The sequence below is a fragment of the Macaca thibetana genome, chromosome 3 (genome assembly GCF_024542745.1).
Source record: "Macaca thibetana thibetana isolate TM-01 chromosome 3, ASM2454274v1, whole genome shotgun sequence".
In the NCBI taxonomy this organism is placed as follows: Eukaryota; Metazoa; Chordata; class Mammalia; order Primates; family Cercopithecidae; genus Macaca; species Macaca thibetana.
The window spans coordinates 67,179,780-67,198,647 of NC_065580.1; the positions used below are offsets into that span (position 1 = coordinate 67,179,780).

At 34.9% G+C, this 18,868-nt stretch overlaps 1 protein-coding gene across 9 annotated transcripts in view; it reads left to right on the forward strand.

The window, feature by feature from the left end:
* Positions 1 to 18,868, forward strand: part of RUNDC3B (RUN domain containing 3B) — a 180,518-nt gene that overhangs the window by 147,839 nt on the left and 13,811 nt on the right. For 5 of the 9 annotated variants that reach the window (XM_050785280.1, XM_050785282.1, XM_050785286.1 and 2 more), the window contains 2 exons: positions 6,829 to 6,975; positions 15,612 to 15,733. In XM_050785280.1, coding sequence (XP_050641237.1) covers positions 6,829 to 6,975; positions 15,612 to 15,733 — 269 coding nt within the window. The remainder of the gene's footprint in view (positions 1 to 6,828; positions 6,976 to 15,611; positions 15,734 to 18,868) is intronic. The other 4 variants (XM_050785281.1, XM_050785283.1, XM_050785284.1 and 1 more) reach the window with 2 other exon arrangements.

The following is an 18,868-nucleotide window of genomic DNA, read 5'->3' on the forward strand; positions in this document are numbered from 1 at the left end:
CAGTTTTCCATAATGAACGTACAATTTACATTCCCACCAGCAGTGTGCAAACATACCCATTTCTCCACTTATCTTCTCTCTCTCTCTCTCTGTTTTTTCTCTTTCTTTCTTTCTTTCTTTTTTTTTGAGACAAGGCCTCTGTCATCCAGGCTGGAGTGCAATGGCTCATTGCAAACTTGACCTCGACGCTCAAGTGATCCTCCCACCTCAACCTTTCAAGCAGCTAGGACTACAGGCATGCACCACCTTACCCAGCTAATTTTTAAAACTTTTTTATATACATAGGGTCTCACTGTGTTGTCCAGGCTGGTCTTGAACTTCTGGACTCAAGTGATCCTCCCAAAGTGCTGAGATTACAGGTGTGAGCCACTGTACCCAGCCAAAATTCATTTATGTTTTATGTACACCTTATACACATAAGTCTAAAGATAATTTATACAATATTTTTAATAATTTTGTGCATGATCCAAATTTTAAGTGTGTTTTAGTTGCAACACTTCACATGAGGTCAGGTGTGGAATTTTTCACTGTGGTGTCACATTGCTTCTGAGAAAGTTGTGGATTCTGGAGCATTTTGGATTTTCAAATTAGGAATGCTCAACTTGTATATTCCCTATAGAAGTAGCACAGTAATGATGATCCAGGGAAACCATCACTAAGAAGTTGATATTTGAGCAGGCTTTTCAGGAGTTCCCCACGTGACCAAGGGATAGGAAGAAAGAAAGGGTATTCTGGGTACACAGAATAGCACATACAGAAACATGCATGCAAAACATCATGTGAGGAAGACCAATGAGATAAAATTTTAAGTCAAGTACTATTCAAAGCAAATAGTTTTTCTGGGAAAACTGAAATAACTTTTATTGGGACTGTTCCATTTTTACCTGGGATGAGCCTCTATTTAAAAATTAATATTCCAGTTGGGCGTGGTGGCTCACAACTATAATCTCAACACTTTGGGAGGCCGAGGCGGGTGGATCACTTGAGACCAGAAGTTTGAGACCAGCCTGGCCAACATGGTGAAACCCTGTCTCTACTAAAAATACAAAAAGAAAAAAAAAATTAGCTGGGTGTTGTGGCACACACCTGTAGTCCCAGCTACTTGGGAGGCTGAGGCAGGAGAATTGCTTGAACCCAGGAGGCGGAGATTGCGATGAACTGAGATCGCGCCACTGCACTCCCTCTGGGTGAGAGAGCAAGACTCTGTTTCCAAAAAAAAATTAATATTTTGTAAAACACTCTTCATTATTAGAGGAGAGGTAAATATACCCTTCTTGATGCCTCAGAGTCATGTGATAAATCTTCACAAATTGAATTTTAGCAAATTACATAATGAACAAGTGAGATATGGAAAGCTGTTTTTGAAAGAGACAGTAAATAACTGCATTTTTGCTGAATTTGTTTTTTCAAAAACAATGTGAAAATAATTTCCTCCTGAAATGATACAGAGTCCATAATGAAAAGTACTTGGTGTTTATAATAATACAGAGTCTTGTTGTATTGCATTATATAGTATTGCATTGTATTGCTCTGTACTTAATCAAGATAAACTAATAGGCCGGCTGCAATGGCGCACACCTGTAATCCCAGCACTTTGGGAGGCCAAGGTTGGCGGATCACTTGAGCCCAGGAGTCTAAGACCAGCCTGGACAACAGGGCAAAACCTGGGTCTCTATAAAAGATACAAAACTTAGCTGGTCATGGTGGTTGTGTGCTTGTAGTCCCAGCTACTGGGAGGCTGAGAGGTGGAAGGATCACTTGAGACTGAAAGGTTGAGGCTGCAACGAGCCACGATTGTGCTACTGCACTCCAGCCTGGGTGACAGAGCAACACCTTGTCTCAAAAAAAATAAAAGATAAGCTAACGATAATCATACGAGTCTTACGAGGGAGGGAAAGTGGATAAATGGATGCAAAAAAAAATTAGAAAGAATAAGACCTAGTGTTTGCTAGCACAACAGAGTGACTATAGTCAAAAGTGTTTTAATTGTACATTTAAAAATAACCAAAAGAGTATTATCAGATTGTTTGTAACACAAAGGTTAAATGCTTGAGGTGATGGATTCCCCATTTACCCTGATGTGATTATTACATGCCTGTGTCAAAATATCTCATGTAACTCATAAATATAAACGCCTATTATGTACCCACAAAAATTAAAAATACAAATTAAGGCAAGGCATAGTGGCTCACACCTGTAATCCCAGCACTTTAGGAGGCCTAGGTAGGAGCACCACCCGAACCCAGGACTTTGAGACCAGCCTGGTCTCAAAGGGAGACCCTGCCTCAGAAAAAATAAATTAGCCAGGAGTGGTGGTACACACCTGTGGTCCCAGCTATTTAGGAGACTGAGGTGGGAGGATCACTTGAGCCTGGGAGTTTGAGGCTGCAGAAAGCCATGATTGTATCACTGCACTTCACCCTGGGTGACAGATTGAGACCTTACTCAAAATAAATAATGAATAAAATAAAATAAAAATGTTTAAAAAACATATGAAGAAAAAATATAAATCTAAAAAGAATAAAGTGTCAGTGGTAAAATACATATTTACACATAGTTACAAATTATGTATTTAGAAGATATAGAAACTTTTCAGGGGTTAGCTAAGTTCCACAGAATAAATTGTATTTATTGACTTTTTCTGTCATTCCCAGAAGGACTTGCTTAAGATGTGGAACTTTTTCCTTTGAAAAATAAAACAGCTCTTTGAACCTTAACTGAAAGCTATAGTTTTGTTTCTAACAATTTTGCAGGAGAGATAGACTCCATTTTTCACTTGAGAAGTTTTGCATATATAAATCCACAGTATTTTGAATTTACATATATCCATCAAAGACACATTCAGGTCAAAAAATTGAGGATATATTTAAAGATCACATGAAATAGTCAATTGATAAATTGAACTGACACATACTTCAACATAATTACATATAAGAAATCAAACTTTACTTTCAAATGACAGATTTTTACCTGTAGAGTAAAAGATCTTTATGCAAAAGCAGATAGGGATTCCTCAAGGATCTAGAAGCCAATTATTAGGAGCGGTAGATTATAATAAGGAAGGAGAATTTAAATTGTACTTTCTATACTCCCTCTTCTATGAGCATGTTTCGAAAAATATAACAATCACAAAGACTTTTAGATGATTGCTTCTTCACATATTTTAAGTGTGTCCTCCACTGCCTACCTAATACATTTACTTGATATTAGTTGTGAATGTATTTTTTCGGTTATGAAAATGCTGTCTGTGAAATATTTTGCAGATTTAATCTAAATTTTTAGTTTAAATCTTTACTTTTTGTTATGAGGTAGTATATGGGAAATCAGCAAGAATCCATATAAAGCCTCAAGCTAGAAAAGTTTTCATTTAGTGGTCATGTGAATTGCATGTTGAGGAGATTCAGCAATATGTCCAATATTATAACCATTTACAGTGAATAAATATGAAACAAAGCTACTATTCCCAAGTAGCTTATAATCAAAGTAGAAGATCCATAAAACATTAAAATATTTAAATAATTGATTATTAAACTGTATGAGACTCACTACAAAGCAATACAAGTTGTATCATTGTGAACAGAAGTAGTCTGAAGATCTTTTAGAATGAGGTAGAAAACGAAATAAATTTTGGAAGATGGATGGAATTTGGATCTTTTGAATAATAGTAGGGATATAGTTAATGCTGGGAGAGCAAAGACAAGGAGATGATACTTTCAGTATATAAGTAAACTTGAGTTTTAAATATTTTCCCCTAATAGAGTTGCCTTGCAACTTGCTGTCTCAGTAGCTGTATTTAAGCTTTACAAGTGTCAGAACCTGCCTCATAGTTAGGCTTGATGAGATTATATGTAGTTTAAAATCCATATAAAGAGATCCTTTCTTTAATGGTTTTGAGTCATTACAGTAATAAATTAAATTGTGTTATTTTGAGAAGGCAAATTCCTAAATAATTCCTATTGAGAATCTAAAGAGAAATCAGCTATCTAGAAATTTAGAGGTAGATGCCACAGGGAAGTTCTGAAAATTAGCTGTGATAATTCTACTCTTGCTACTTTCATAATAAATTAAACAATTTTCCTTCAGTGCACCTTCTATAGAATCATTGTCTTAATGAGGGAATGATAAATTGACTTATAGATAAGTGATAAATAGAATCTATCACATATAAAATAATTCAGTTTTTAGACAGACTAATTTCAGCATTGGTTATAGTTTTAATTAAAGTTAAATGCTAAATGTCACATATTTCAACCTTTAATTATCACTGATTTAATACCATTAAATAATAGCAATTATTAAATATCTTAAGTTGAAACCATTTTTAAGCTTGGCCAATTAAGAAAAATATCATTATTCTTCATATTAACATTAATTGGATTACCTTTGAGTAGGTTTTGATATTAACTGGGTATACTTCCCCTGTTCTAGGGTAAGTGATAGGATTCTTTGGTTGCAAACAACTACAATCAGCTCTTGTGCACAGATAGAATTCATTATAAAGAGATCAGCAACTCACAGAATGGATAGAAAGGCTGGATAAATAGGCTTAGAAAGAAGGAAACTGAGCTACCCCAGAGGGTTGGAAGCAGGAACTGCAGTAGTGTCTCTTTGCTGGTACATTCTGTTCAGGGACCCACCGTTAAAGTGAATAAACTGCTCTGTTTATTTATTACTCTAAACAGACTCTAGTCAAGTTCAAAAATACAAGGACGAGGTTCTCAACTTAACTTAATTCACTTGTCTGTCCCATAGTGTACTTGAGTGATGAAAGAAAAGGCCTTACACAAGGATTCTCCAGTAACCTTTCCTCTTCATAGTGGCAGAGCAAGTGCCAGGATTTATTGTCTCCACATTCCTCACAAAAGATGGGAAATAGATGCTATGTGGAAGGAAAACTGCCTATTCCATTAGCTGAGATATTTTATCTCCTGTTTCAGAGGACCAGGCAGCTGCTCATAGAAAACATCATTAGGATTTATAAGGACAAAGGTCTAAAGACAGTACCTTAATTTGTCATTAGGCAAAAATCTCCATGGACAACAGTTATATAAAAACAGTTGTGGAACTTCAGTTCTCTTTTCCATTTAATGAGGTATACAACTTTCCATTTTCCAGAAAGAATATATTCTAAATTGGAGGTTGTTCAATTACTATTATTGTGTTCTACCAGTGCCATTTCCTCACAGATGCACATTTGCTTTTCTTACATTCTGCCTGAATATTCCCTGTGAGCCAATTTTGACATTGAAGTTGAGTTTTCCAGTGATGTTCACTAGATTCCCTCAAGAAATTGAATATATGATAGAGAAAAACCTAACAGAATCCAAAATAATGGTGGTTTATCATAACAGATTATCTGGCCAATAATTCCTATTTTTGTTTTGCATTATTTTCCTGTCAGTCTTAAAATTTTCCCATTTGCTCTCTTTGTAAAGCTTTACTGTTTTAATTTTTTTTTATGTTAAAGTACTTTAAAAGTCCTTTTAAAACTTTCATTTCTTTTCCAGTGAAATGAAATTGTGGCAACTAGGCTAAAATAATATCTTAATGGGACACATTCTCACTAACTTTGGCCTATTTTAGTATTCCATCCTGAGACAGAATCTAATGTTTACATCAGATAATGTTTCCTTGTAGACATAGTGGAACAAGTATTTTTCAATGCACACAGATACCCCATAAAATCAGAAATATCCATCTGTAGCCTGTTAGAGACATATGAAATATAGTTATTCCATTAGTACCATTGTAAACAGCCAGGGGTGGCATGCAGGCTGATTTTCTTTAGTGCAGTATTATGCTGCCCTTACCTCACTGACTTACCTCTCTGTTACCCACAACAGGACTTTTATCTGTGGAAGTTAGTGGCAGGCACTATTACTTCCCTGCTTCTGAATTGATGGCTCAGAACATTGACACACTAAAGCCATGGACTCCTGTTGGAGGACGCAGGTTACCTAAATGGTATTTTAAGGCCTTTTAGAGGTAGAATAAGACCTTTGCTTTTAAAGTTCTTTTTAACCATCAACTTAAATGTTGAATTAATCCTGTGACAATGATCAGTTGTTTTTGAAGTCTGAAATTTTGGCAAAAAGCAAATTCTTTTCTAAGTTGATATTAGCAAGTAACAGTTCTATAAAAATTAAAACCATGGATTGTTATAATGGCTTCATTCTGTAGTTAAAACATTTACAGTGGATTATACTGCTCAGTGTAGTTGTCATTGATTTAATCATTTTCATGAAGATTTATCAGTCATTTATTTCAAAGACAGTTATGGGATTCAAGCCAGCAACAGTGTGTTAAAAAAAAAAAAAGGAAAAATAGTTATGAGAATCTTTTTTATATTTTTTTGCAGTTCAGTTTTTTTTTTCTCATTTTAATCGCTTTTCCTTTACTTGAGTTAAAATACTTTCATAGATCGTGTCTGAGTTTTGAAGCTAGGAAATCATACACATGGAATCTTTACTTTTTAAATATTTTAATTGGCTTAATAACCTGTATCTTTAAGATATCACTTCCTTTTAATTAAGATATAAAATGCTACTTGAGTCTTTTAGTACTTTAGTAATAATGTGAAAACATAGTAAGTCTGAATTTCACAAGTAGTGATTTGTTGTAACCAGCAGAAAAAAAAAAAATGAAGAACACATATTGCAGGAGAAAGAACAGTCATTGTCCCAACCATCCTTGCTGTAGTTCTGTTCACAATCTATTAACAAACCAATTTTATAAGATAAATTTTGGGGGCCTAAATTGATACCATTAGGTTCCTCTGCCATTGTAGAACAGTGAAGACAAAAGCACTCACCATCTTAATATTCACAGGACTGTGCTAAAGAATAATGATTTAAGATCGAGACAAGAGTTAACTGCCCATCTCACCAACCAGTGGCCTTCCCCAGGAGCTCTGGATGTCAATGCTGTTGCCTTGGATACGTTGCTTTACCGAAAACACAATAAACAGTGGTATGAGTAAGTGTAATACTTTTTTTTCCAACTAATTAATAGTTAGTTGTACCAAAACATATGGCTATCCGCTTAGGTTTCTCAGTTACTCTTTCTGAACTTATTATTATCTTAGAGCAAAGATAAGATTTAGGACTACTTTGGTAAGGTTAGATTATCTGAGAAATTCTTATGCCGTATTGTACCAGCTGTCTACTTTTCCTTTAGCTGAATCTTCAGCCAGTCCTTTAGTTAAATCTATGAGCTTGTGTTTAATGAGCCACCTATTTTTGAATTCCATCATTGGTGTGGTATTTGCCTTAGGACTAATTTTCCCACTTGTCATAAAACACAATTTGAAGGAATAGAAAGATATTTACTTGTTCCTGGTGGGTCTGAAGAATTCTATTCATTTTCAATCAATCTGATTTTTAGAAACTGTGGAAGATATAATCACTTCACCTATAGTCCACAAGATCTTTTTCTTATTTCTTTGTTCCAATGTTCAGTACTATTTGATTTCATTTAGTTACAGTATCCAGTACCCAATGTTGAGAGAGCTACAGTCTTAGGCTGTTTTCCTTTAGGTAATCATCTTGAAACTTGTAAGTTGTATTACCTTCTTTTGGCTTTTAGCCACCTTAATCATTTTTTCACTATTTTTATTTTTCTATCTTAAGCTAATTTTCTGTTTTTTCCTAATATCCCTCTCTCTCATCTCCTTCTGTTTGATTTTTTCCCTTCCCTCTCGTTCTCTCTTTTCTTGTATTTTCTCTATTTTGTCTTTCCCCTTTCCTCCTTTTTTCCTATCTCTTTTTGTTTCTTTCGCTACTCTTTGAGAGTCCTTGCTTGTAAATTTCCCTGTAGAGTCACATATCTATGTGTGCTTGTTTGGGTACCTTTCACTAGGTTATTAGTAGCCAGATATTTCTACAAGTAATATTTTAGTACAAACAATTTCCGCCTGCTTTACTCTGTGATGTGTTTTGTCTATCAAAGGCAGAGTTCAAAGTAAATTTGACTATTTGATATTAAAAACAAGTACTGGAGACTTAAATGCTTTTTCTTGTTTCATTGATTATTAGAGATAAGTAGGAAAAGATGAACACATTATTTGCAGAATAAATCAGTAGACTCTCTTCAATGTCTACTAAACCATACTTCTTAGTATGATTCAAGATACTGACTTTGGATATTTCATAAATTGGGATCCAGTTCCCTTATATACCCTTATGAAAGTTATTAATAACTAGAATATATCTCATCCTGGTATATAATTTTACCTTCCTCTGGGTTTAATTAATAGAAGAATTTATTTTATTTCTATTTTTAGTTTATGATTGAAAAATTAAATTTATAGCAATACTTGATACACTTACTTACCTTATCTATATATGACATATAAGATGCTCCTGTTTTTTAACTGCAAAAATAGTATAACATTAAATCCTGATAAGTTAAAAGACTATGCTTTTTTATTGTAATATCCACATTGTCACATTAGATAGTGAGAGATAACATATTTTAGCCAGAAGATGTGTACACTTCCCTGTCTACAGAGTTATCTATTGAGGAGCTAGTAAGAAGTCTAAAGTGGAAGATTTATTTTTAGTTTGCTTCTGCATATGCAACAATAGCTGGTTTTTACAAAGTATTATAGCAGCAGATAAGGTAATTGTGGTCTCAGAAAAGAAGGCAAGGAAACTTCCTATTCATCTGTTTAGCATGGGTCTAGATTTTATACTTCTTGACTCAGTTATTCCACCAGCTTAAGCCTAGCATCCTTCTTTAATCTGGCCTGTCCTCCCCTAGATGTTGGTATTGTTTTAGTACGGCCCTGTCTCAAAACTGCTATCCCCAAACAAAAAAGCATGCAGCCAGGGTATTGTACAGAGATCACTTTACCTAGAGTTTAAAGTCAGGACTGGTAAGTAATCTCTGCTAGTCACTAATCTCTGCTACTTACTTACTGTGTAACACTGAGAAATACTTTCTCTCCTTGCCCTTTTCTTTCTGCAGATGTAATACTGGGGATAATACCTGTCTAACAGAATTATAAGGATCAAGTGAGATAATAAATTGCTAGAATTTAATAGCTAGCTTCTCAGTAAATATTTATACTCTATAAAGTCTTATGTTTCTACTCTAATGTAATCCTGTATCTTCCATGTCTGGAGAGTGTATACCCACCTAACTTCTAAACTTTCTGAACCTTATGTAAAATTAAAGTGAACAACTCATCCCCAGTTGTTCTGAATAAATCCAACTGTCGCATATAAGATGGAGGCTTTGGATTTTCAGAATAGAGGAGTTCACCATAAAAATCATGTTTGAAACCAATCACAGCTTTTCATCAGGATCCAGTTTTTTCTCTCTTCAAACTTTTAATATAAGCCAAGGCTCTTGAACTACCTGATCACTGGCTCCTTTTGATTTGACCAATATCTTAAGTAAGTTCAACAGACATTTATTGAGAATGTACTAATTATGAAGGAGGTGGCTAAAACCTTTTTAATAAGGAACATTAACCCTCTTGACAATCTGGAGAAAGAAACTGACCCTATAATTCATTACAGTTTTAATGACAGTAGATGATTTTTCCTGGCAAAGATATGGGATGTCTATAGCTATTTCTCTAGGAACTCTGTAACTTCATTCAACCACCTAGCCAAAGACAATTTAAGAAGAGAGTTTTAAAAGAAAAACTTCAGACAAATTAAGTTATACAGAGTTTATCTGAGCAAAGGATTCATGAATCAGGCAACATTCAGAACCAGAAAAGGTTCAGAGAGCTCTGCCCAGCAGTGGATGTAGGAAGCTTTTATAGGCCAAACAAAAGCAGATAAATCATCTGATTGGCTACAGCTAAGTAAATACCTTATTTAGCATGGTAGGATTAGTTTGCTGCCTATGATGAGCTGAATCTCAGCTGTTTGTGATTAGCTGAAACCAGGCTGTTACAAAAAATCTCCTGAATTAGGCTTTGGTTTGTTTACTAAATTACGTTGCAGTTTGTTACTAGGAACTCAGAGTAGGGGGGACAGCCTTAGGCTAATGGCCTCCTGTTTATTTAACAACAGTGTATTGTTTATTTAATTAATTTGTTAGTCTTCTTAAGCCATTGAATAATTTGGTCATATTGTCACCTACTCATGGAAAGATCCCTCTCATAATTGAAGATCTTAAATTTATTTCTCTTTACTATGCTGTTTATAAAATTTTAAAAATATAATTTTATTTATTGATTATAAATAATAATCAATAAATAAAAGTTTATTTATTGATTACTTAGACCTGGCAAGATTACTTAGATCCAGCAAGCTATGCTGGATTTCATATCTTTTCCTGTATTTCAAACATGATATACGTTTTATAGTAAGCTTACATGCTTTAACAATTTAACATGATATCATGTAAAGGCCTGTAATACTTTAACTGTAAAAGCCTGTCATGCTTTAACAAGGTAACATGATATGATATTAAATATTTAAAGCATGACAGGCTTACTGTAAAAACTGAACAATAAATAAGTGTATAAAACATGTTCCCTTAATAGACACATAGAATAATTTCTTACTTATTTGTTTCCAGTAAGTTCTGTTTTAATATCTTTATATATATGTAAAGTCTAGGTCACATGAGTTTGTTAAATAATCCTGTTAGGTTATCTGTTACATAATCTTTATAATCTTATTAGATTATTGCCTAACTCACCCATTCTTATCCCAAAAGATCAGATTCATATTTATATTTTCTACTTAAGCTTTTTTAGTCTTTTCAAATTATCATTTCCCAATTTGGCCATAATTCACATTGCAAAATTATTGAGAATCATGAGCTCTTATATGCTTTCATGATCTACTATTTAAGTTTTTTTTTTAAATTTTAATTTTACTTTTTTTTTTGACAGAGTCTCACTGTGTTACCAGACTAGAGTGCAGTGGCACGATCTCGGCTCACTGCAACCTTTGCCTCCCAGGTTGAAGTGATTCTCCTGCCTCAGCCTCCTGAGTAGCTGGGACTGCAGGTGCCCGCCACCACACCCAGCTATTTTTTTTTTTTTTTTTGTATTTTTAGTAGAGATGGGGTTTCACCATGTTGGTGAGGATGGTCTTGATCTCTTGACCTCATGATCTACCCGCCTTGGCCTCCCAAAGTGCTGGGAGTACAGGCGTGAGCCACTGCACCTGACCAGCTTTTAATTTTTTCTGATGACTTTCACTTCATATGTATTCACAGTTCTCTTTCCCATTTATGTCTTTCAAATATTTTTGGAGTAGGAGACCCTAACTGCAGAAATCTTTTACAACTTGTAAACTGGGCATTGACATCACTCATATATGCCCTTCCCTGTTAGGCTTTCCTTGCATCCTTCTGTTTATTTTAATAAGAGAATATAGATATTCTCCTATAGCAAATGATTATTTTGTTCCTTAGACATCTTTCTGTGAAAACAAAGAACAAAAAGTATATCTTTGTCTCGATGTACATTCATGTGCTTCTGTATATACAACATACATATATTGTTTTTATTTTCTACATGTGGATAATGTTCATCTCCTTCTATGTATCACACTCTCTGTTGCCCAATGACTACTGGATAAATTATTATTAACCTTAACATAATACTGGGCAAATGCATAGATTAACCATTTATTACTTCTGATTATTGATATGAAAGATTGTAGAAAATTGATTAACAAGTAAATTCGGGATTATTTCTGAATTTCCTTTTGATTTGCTTTTACTTGATATCCAATCTTATGTATAGATATTTATATTTAAGGTTTAAAAATGTACAAATAGTTAGATATTAAATTTAGTAGGTTTTCCCAAATGCCCATGACATAATTCCTACAAGTTTAATTTAAATTATGTTTAACAATGGCTGGGTGCAGTGGCTGACGTTTGTAGTCCTAGCACTTCGGGAGGCTGCAGCGGGCAGATCACTTGAGGTCAGGAGTTCAAGACGAGACTGACCTACGTGGTGAAACTGCATCTCCACTAAAAATACAAAAATTAGCCAGGCATGGTGGCTGACACCTATAATCCCAGCTACTTGGGAGGGAGGCAGGAGAATATCTTGAACCTGGGAGGCAGAGGTTTCAGTGAGCCAAGAGCATGCCATTGCACTCCAGCCTGGGCAACAGAGTGAGATTCCATCTCAAACAAACAAACAAATAAATAAATAAATAAATAAAATTATATTTAACAATGGAAAGGTAAGGATTAAACTACAAATTTTGTATAATTAGAATGCATGACTCTTACTGTCTTGGGTTCTTACTTTGATTAAGCTACTTGTATTTAAAAAATTATCTTCTGAGAAAGAGTAATAGCTATTAATTGGATTAATGTATCTGGTGAGTTACTTTTAATCTTACTGTGTGATGTTAATGAGTCTAGGATTCTAAGATAGGGCTTAGTCATGGCCTTATAAAGACAGAACTCTCATAGATTGGTTACCGTTACCACATGGCAACAAATGTTTGTCAGATGGAGCTGTCAGTCACATTGGAAATCAGGTAAAAATGAGGAAATCAAACCCATTCTTAGCCATTACTGAAACAACTGAATTTGTTTCCTCCCAGATAGTGGATTTGTAGTCATTTTCATGCAAAGAAGATATTGTAAGGTACAGTTCTTAATATTTTAGGAATGAGGTACTTAATTTTGGGTTGTAATTTTTATTACTGCTTCAGAACATCATCTACCAAATTCTGTTTCCATATTCATTGGCATTTGTTTAAGCAAAGTTATAAACTCAATAATTGTTCACTAACTGTGACAAATTGAAGGGGAGAAAGGCTCTAACACCACTTTGGATTCAGAAATGTGATATTCTAAAAAGAACCTCAGTAGGTCATGCAGAAAGCTCATTTCATGTTACTATTGTCAGAAGCTGCTTTTACAGAGTTTCTTCCCAGTAGTGGGTGGTAGTCTTGGAGATTATTGTAAATGTGTACTGTCAGACTTTTTCAGTCCTTACAATATTCGGATGAATTCTATGTCTTTTGGCTTATAGGGTATTTTATACTGTTTGTAACTATTTCTATATGTATTTTTTTAAATTTAGAAATATTAAGAGGTTTTCTATGATGAAAAATCAGTGTCAGAAACTCATCTTGAGCTGTCATTCAACTTAAAAAGTAAGATACCTATTGGGCACAAAAAAATAATTTGGAAAGTAAATGTATTTATAACTACTTTTTAAATTCCTATGTTCCTGCTTTCCTCTCTAGCTAAAGAAGTAAGATTTTGGCCGGGCGCAGTGGCTCACACCTGTAATCCCAGCACTTTGAGAGTCCAAGGTGGGAGGATCACGAGGTCAGGAGATTGAGACCATCCTGGCTAACACAGTGAAACCCTGTCTTTACTAAAAATAAAAAATAAAATTAAAAAAAAAAAAAATAGCCGGGCATGGTGGCGGGCACCTGTAGTCCCTGCTACTCAGGAGGCTGAGGCAGGAGAATGGTGTGAACCCGGGAGGCAGAGCTTGCAGTGAGCCGACATCGCTCCACCGCACTGCAGCCTTGGCGACAGAGCGACACTCCGTCTCAAAAAAAAAAAAAAAAAAAAAAGATTTTAATGCAAATCAAGTGAAATTTTCTGTAATATGATTAAATAGCTTACATGATCTGTCTCATTAAACAAGGCCATTCTTGAGAAGGATTTCTTTTTTTCCTTTCTTTCTCTTTCTTGACGGAGTTTCACTCTTGTTGCCCAGACTGGAGTGCAGTGGCGCGATCTTGGCTCACCGCAATCTCCACCTATCAGGTTCAAGCGATTGTCCTGCCTCAGCCTCCCAAGTAGCTGGGATTACAGGCATGTGCCACCACGCCCAGCTAATTTTGTATTTTTAGTAGAGATGGGGTTTCTCCATGTTGGTCAGGCTGGGCTTGGACTCCCGACCTCAGGTGATTGATCTTCCCACCTCGGCCTTCCGGTGGTGGGATTACAGGTGCGAGCCACCATGCCGGCCAGAGAAGGATTTCTAATAAAATAGGAAGCCAGATCTTTTCTTCCTATACTAGGTAGTAGATAGCATAGTATTTAAGAGAGAAAATTAGAGCCAGACTAACAGGTTTAAATCTAATCTCTTTGTGACCCAGTTTATTCTGACATAAAGTGCAGATAGTAATAATTCTAGCTGCTTATGGTAGTTATGAGGATGAAATAAATTCATATATATGTAGACAAGTGATTAACATATAGTAAGCTATATAAATATTAGATATCATTTTTATTGCATAGCTCATATAAATGTTACCTGTTGTGATCATAAGTTTTCTGCAACAGTAGAATTTCCTGGTAGTTAAAAATTGTTTTAACTAAGGACTTTAATACTATAAGCATTTAAAAGTCATCAAATTATAAAGTGAGAACACTGTTTTGTAAGCTGGTAAAGTTATTCTGTCACCTCATTCTTCACTTCTTAGAAAGACAAATATTTGCCTGTTGTATATATCTACTCGTTATGAAATCCTATAAAATCTTAATAAAATTGATAGAGAATATGTACAAAAGCAATTAAAAGTAACTTGGTAAAACCTGTTGGGCTTTGCTTTTTTTTAAACAGTGAATCTAGTTTGTTATTCAGTTACTAAATTATTTCCCCCCTTCCTCCCCATTTTTAATGGAGTCGTGAATTAACATAAAATGGAGACTACATATAAACATTCAAATCACATTTAATATACATATTTTTGGAAACCTGTAACTAAGTCTACTTTTGTGTATATGACTAGAGATAACTGTGAAATAGATAATTTAAATTATATGTACATTCCTATAAAAATTATTGTAAAATATATTTCTAGGAAATTAGGTGGTGTTTGGCTACCTTAGGAAATAATAGATATTGAGGCTGAAAAACATATTCTTTCTCTAGACCACTTATATATGGAAATAATAATTCTGTCCTGTTATGTAAAGTGTAACAACCAAAGCTGCGTTTATCTTTTGGGTTGGTTTTATCCTGAAGAACCAAATATGAGGAAAGGTTAATAATAAGCTTTCATTAACTTTCCATTTATAACTGAATTTAACATGTAATATAATTAACTTTTTATTAGCTTAATAGAAAATGGGCCTCAAAATAGCAACTAGATGAGAGGAATTTAATCATCTTGATGCATATTAATACAAACAGGTATTTTATTACCCAGCACTTTTTAAACTTCTTAATTACAGGAATTTGTAATAATAATTTGTTTTTGTTGCTATATAATCTGTAATAATGTCAAGGCACTGAAGAATTCTGAAGTGCTTAAGAGACACTAGGTCATTATTGTTATGCCAATTTTATATCTTCATTAAGAGTAATGTGAAGATTTTCTGTTCTTTGAAAATTGGTAATAATCAGAAGTTCCCATTTCTTAACCATCTATGTAATCAAAAATTGGTATGAAGATTATGTCTGACAAATTGTCTTTTTTTTCCTGTTTTCCAATGGATTAAACAGATATGCTTTGAAAGAGGATAGAGGGAAAGTATGATGGAGGAGATCATACTGAAGCAAAAAATACGAAGCAAAATTTAGGAGAAATGATGGGGAGAATTTTAACCAGAAATTTAACATATTGAAAACCATTAAAGAACCACTCAAGAAATTCTTTTTTTGTGAAAAGAAATTCAAGTAGTATTTCATCCTTGCTTTACAGGAAAAGTTATCAAAGTCTTGACCAGTTATCAGCAGAAGTTAGCCTTTCTCAGACTTCACTGGATCCAGGTCAGTCACAAGAAGGAGATGGAAAACAAGACACATTAAATATAATGAGTGAAGGTAAGAAAACAAAGAACTATCTGAAAATTACTCTTTTCCTGCACCATCCATATTTTGGTTGCAGATGATTGCCAGAGAATGATAGTGACATCTCTGTGAATCATGCTGGAAATTAAGCAGCTGTTATGATTAAAAATGGTCTGCCTTTGTGTCTTTCTGGGGTGTGTGTGTGTGTGTGTGTGTGTGTGTGTGTGGCTAACCTTCTCAAAACATTTGTCTTTAATTGTTACCTTCATTTACTCACTTCCTGTACTCTTTTTTTACCCCGCCAATCTGGCTTTTATGTCACTTTAATAAAAGGACTCATCAAGGTAATCAGCTATTAACATATTGCAGAGAACTGCTAAAGTCAGTTCTGTCTTATTCCATTAAACTTCTCAGCAGCTTCTGACATAACTGACCACTTTCTCATTCTTGAATCACTCATGGTACTTGGTTTATTGAGTATTTTTAAAATCTTCAGGAACAAACATAAAAGTTTTTTTTTTTCCTATTACTGCTTTCAGATGTGCAATATCAGCCTCTCTTCCCTTTGGGTTGCATCTTCCCACATCATTTGGTCAAACTTTTCAGGCTAGTTTGAATTATATGGTCCCACATCAGTTTCTAAGACTCAACCTATTGGTTTTAAAACCAGTCATCTATTCGGTTCAAAGCTCTTTTCTTTCTCTTCTTCAGCATAGGTTAAAGCTGTTACTCCAGCACTTTGGATTGGATGAGTTCACTGGTATGATCTGGTTCTCAGTCTTTTATCTTTCTTTCTTTCCTCTCAGTTTATGACTTCGGGTATATATGAGAGATAGGGGAAGAAAGAGAATCCCCTACCTAAGGGGAACCTGCATTCACTTAAGCCTCCAATTTTTACCCTGCCTTCTGTCTTGCAATAAGTATTGGCACTATAGCCATTATCCTAGATTCTATTCTTTCTCCTTACAATTACAGTCAATTTATAAACAAGTCCTGTCAGCTCCCATATAAAACATGCTATATACATTTACTCATTATCTTCTCCATTACTACAACCTTAGTCTCTGCCACTTGGAGCAAGCTGCTTGCCCCCTCACAGTCCATTCTCCATGTAGTAATCAGTGACCTTTAAAAACTTAAACCAGAAAATATTGTTAAGTCTGCTTAAAACTCTCCAATGGCTTTCAATGTCAATTAGAATAAAATCCAAACTGCTTTTCCTAGCCTCCTACTTGATCTTGTCCTTGCTAGCATCTGCCTCATTTCATACCATTCTTTTCCTTGGTCTGTGTACCACGGCAAACTGACCTAGGTATTTCTTCAGGCTGGTTCTTACCTGACTGTCTTTGCACTTGCCTTTTCCACTGCCCCAAAGCTTCTTTCTTAAGGCCTTTGCATGGTAGATTCTCTTCAAATGTCATCTTTCTAAAGAAGCTTTCACTGACTGCCATATCATAAATAGCCACCCCCATCCTCATCTCATCCCCAGCCCATCCCAGTCATGCTGTATCATACTGCCATGCATTTTATTATGATTCTTATCTGTAAACCCCCTCTGAACTGTAAGGTTCATGAGGGTAAAAATCTTATCCATCATTTTCACCAGTGTATGACTGGAGGCTGACACATGATGGGCAACTTATTAAACATTTATTGATCAAGTAACCATATAATGACATAGGATGTGAGGAATAAAGTAGAAATTCATTTAACCAGCAGGCTCAGGCAGTGTAAATATTGTGTTGAACTGAATTTTCTGCTTTCTTTAAGTTGTTTGTTGAAATGTTCTCAAAGGGCCTTAATCTATTTTAACATTTTAGTACTTTTTTAAATAAATCTAATAGTAACTTGGATTCACTGCCATAATCTATAATGTGTATATTTTAAAAGCTAATTCATACTATGAATGAATGTATTTATGATTCTTCATCTAAAAGGCATTTATTTAGGATTTTACTCTAATTTTTATTATAGGTATTTTGATATCAACAGGACAAGAGTAATAATGAACATTTTGACACTATAAAAACAACTGTATTGTCTTCAATAACTCAATGTTTAATAGCAGATTAAAAGTTACTTACAGTTTCCATGACCAATTATTTAATAAAACGAGTAAAAATTAACCAAAAATCTACCAACTGCCACCCAACAAAAAGGGGGCTGCATGGTAAACATAATAGACTACAAAAAACTGGTGACCAGGAAGGAAACATGTTCTCATGATGAGTTAGTAAGATTCCTAGAATTCTGAAATCTGATTTTAAAAATTTGGGGAATTTTGGATAGCTGAGGTAATAGCAGTGATGCAGGTTTGAATCAGCATATCCTATAAAAATATAATAAAAGAGAACAAATAAAACCACACAAAACCGAAGCTTTCAGCATAAATAGCAGACACTAAATAAACAAACTTCAAATTGCCTGGGAGTAGAAAAATAAATACCAAATATAAGCAGGCTCTCATGCTCCTGTAACAAGCTGTGAGCACAGGGGTCGAGGAAAAATTAAACTCTGCAAAAGAAGGAATTGGGATGTTTGTGGAAGGCCTAAGATTGATCAAAAATCACCTCTAGAAAGATAAAGTCAACCTTAAGTGTGGACATATGAAAACAGCATTCTGGTAAAGTACATGTGGGATGCAGAGAAGCAGTGTTAAGAAGGTAAATTTAAAGCCAGAAAAGCCATACAATAAAAACAAACAACAACAACATACTTTGGCACACTTATTGAAGAATTTACTTGCAGCAGCACTTCTCTGGAGGGGGCAAGAGCTGTGGGGAGTCTGTCCCTTGCAGACCTCTGACCCAGCAACGGATGAATAAAGTACACTGACACAGAGATATTCTGCTCTGCCAGTCCAACTGAAGGTCCGAGCTGCTTACAGGCTGTCTGCTGAGTCCTGTGAACAGTTGTGACTGGGCCCTGATCAGCTAGTCAGAGTTGTATTTATTCAGTAAGATTAATTAACAAAAGCTTGAGTCAACACCATTAGAGGGTAATTGACATTGTGGGCTTCCTGAGTAAAAAGCACTTAAGCGGCCGGGCGCGGTGGCTCAAGCCTGTAATCCCAGCACTTTGGGAGGCCGAGGCGGGTGGATCACGAGGTCAGGAGATCGAGACTATCCTGGCTAACATGGTGAAACCCCGTCTCTACTAAAAATACAA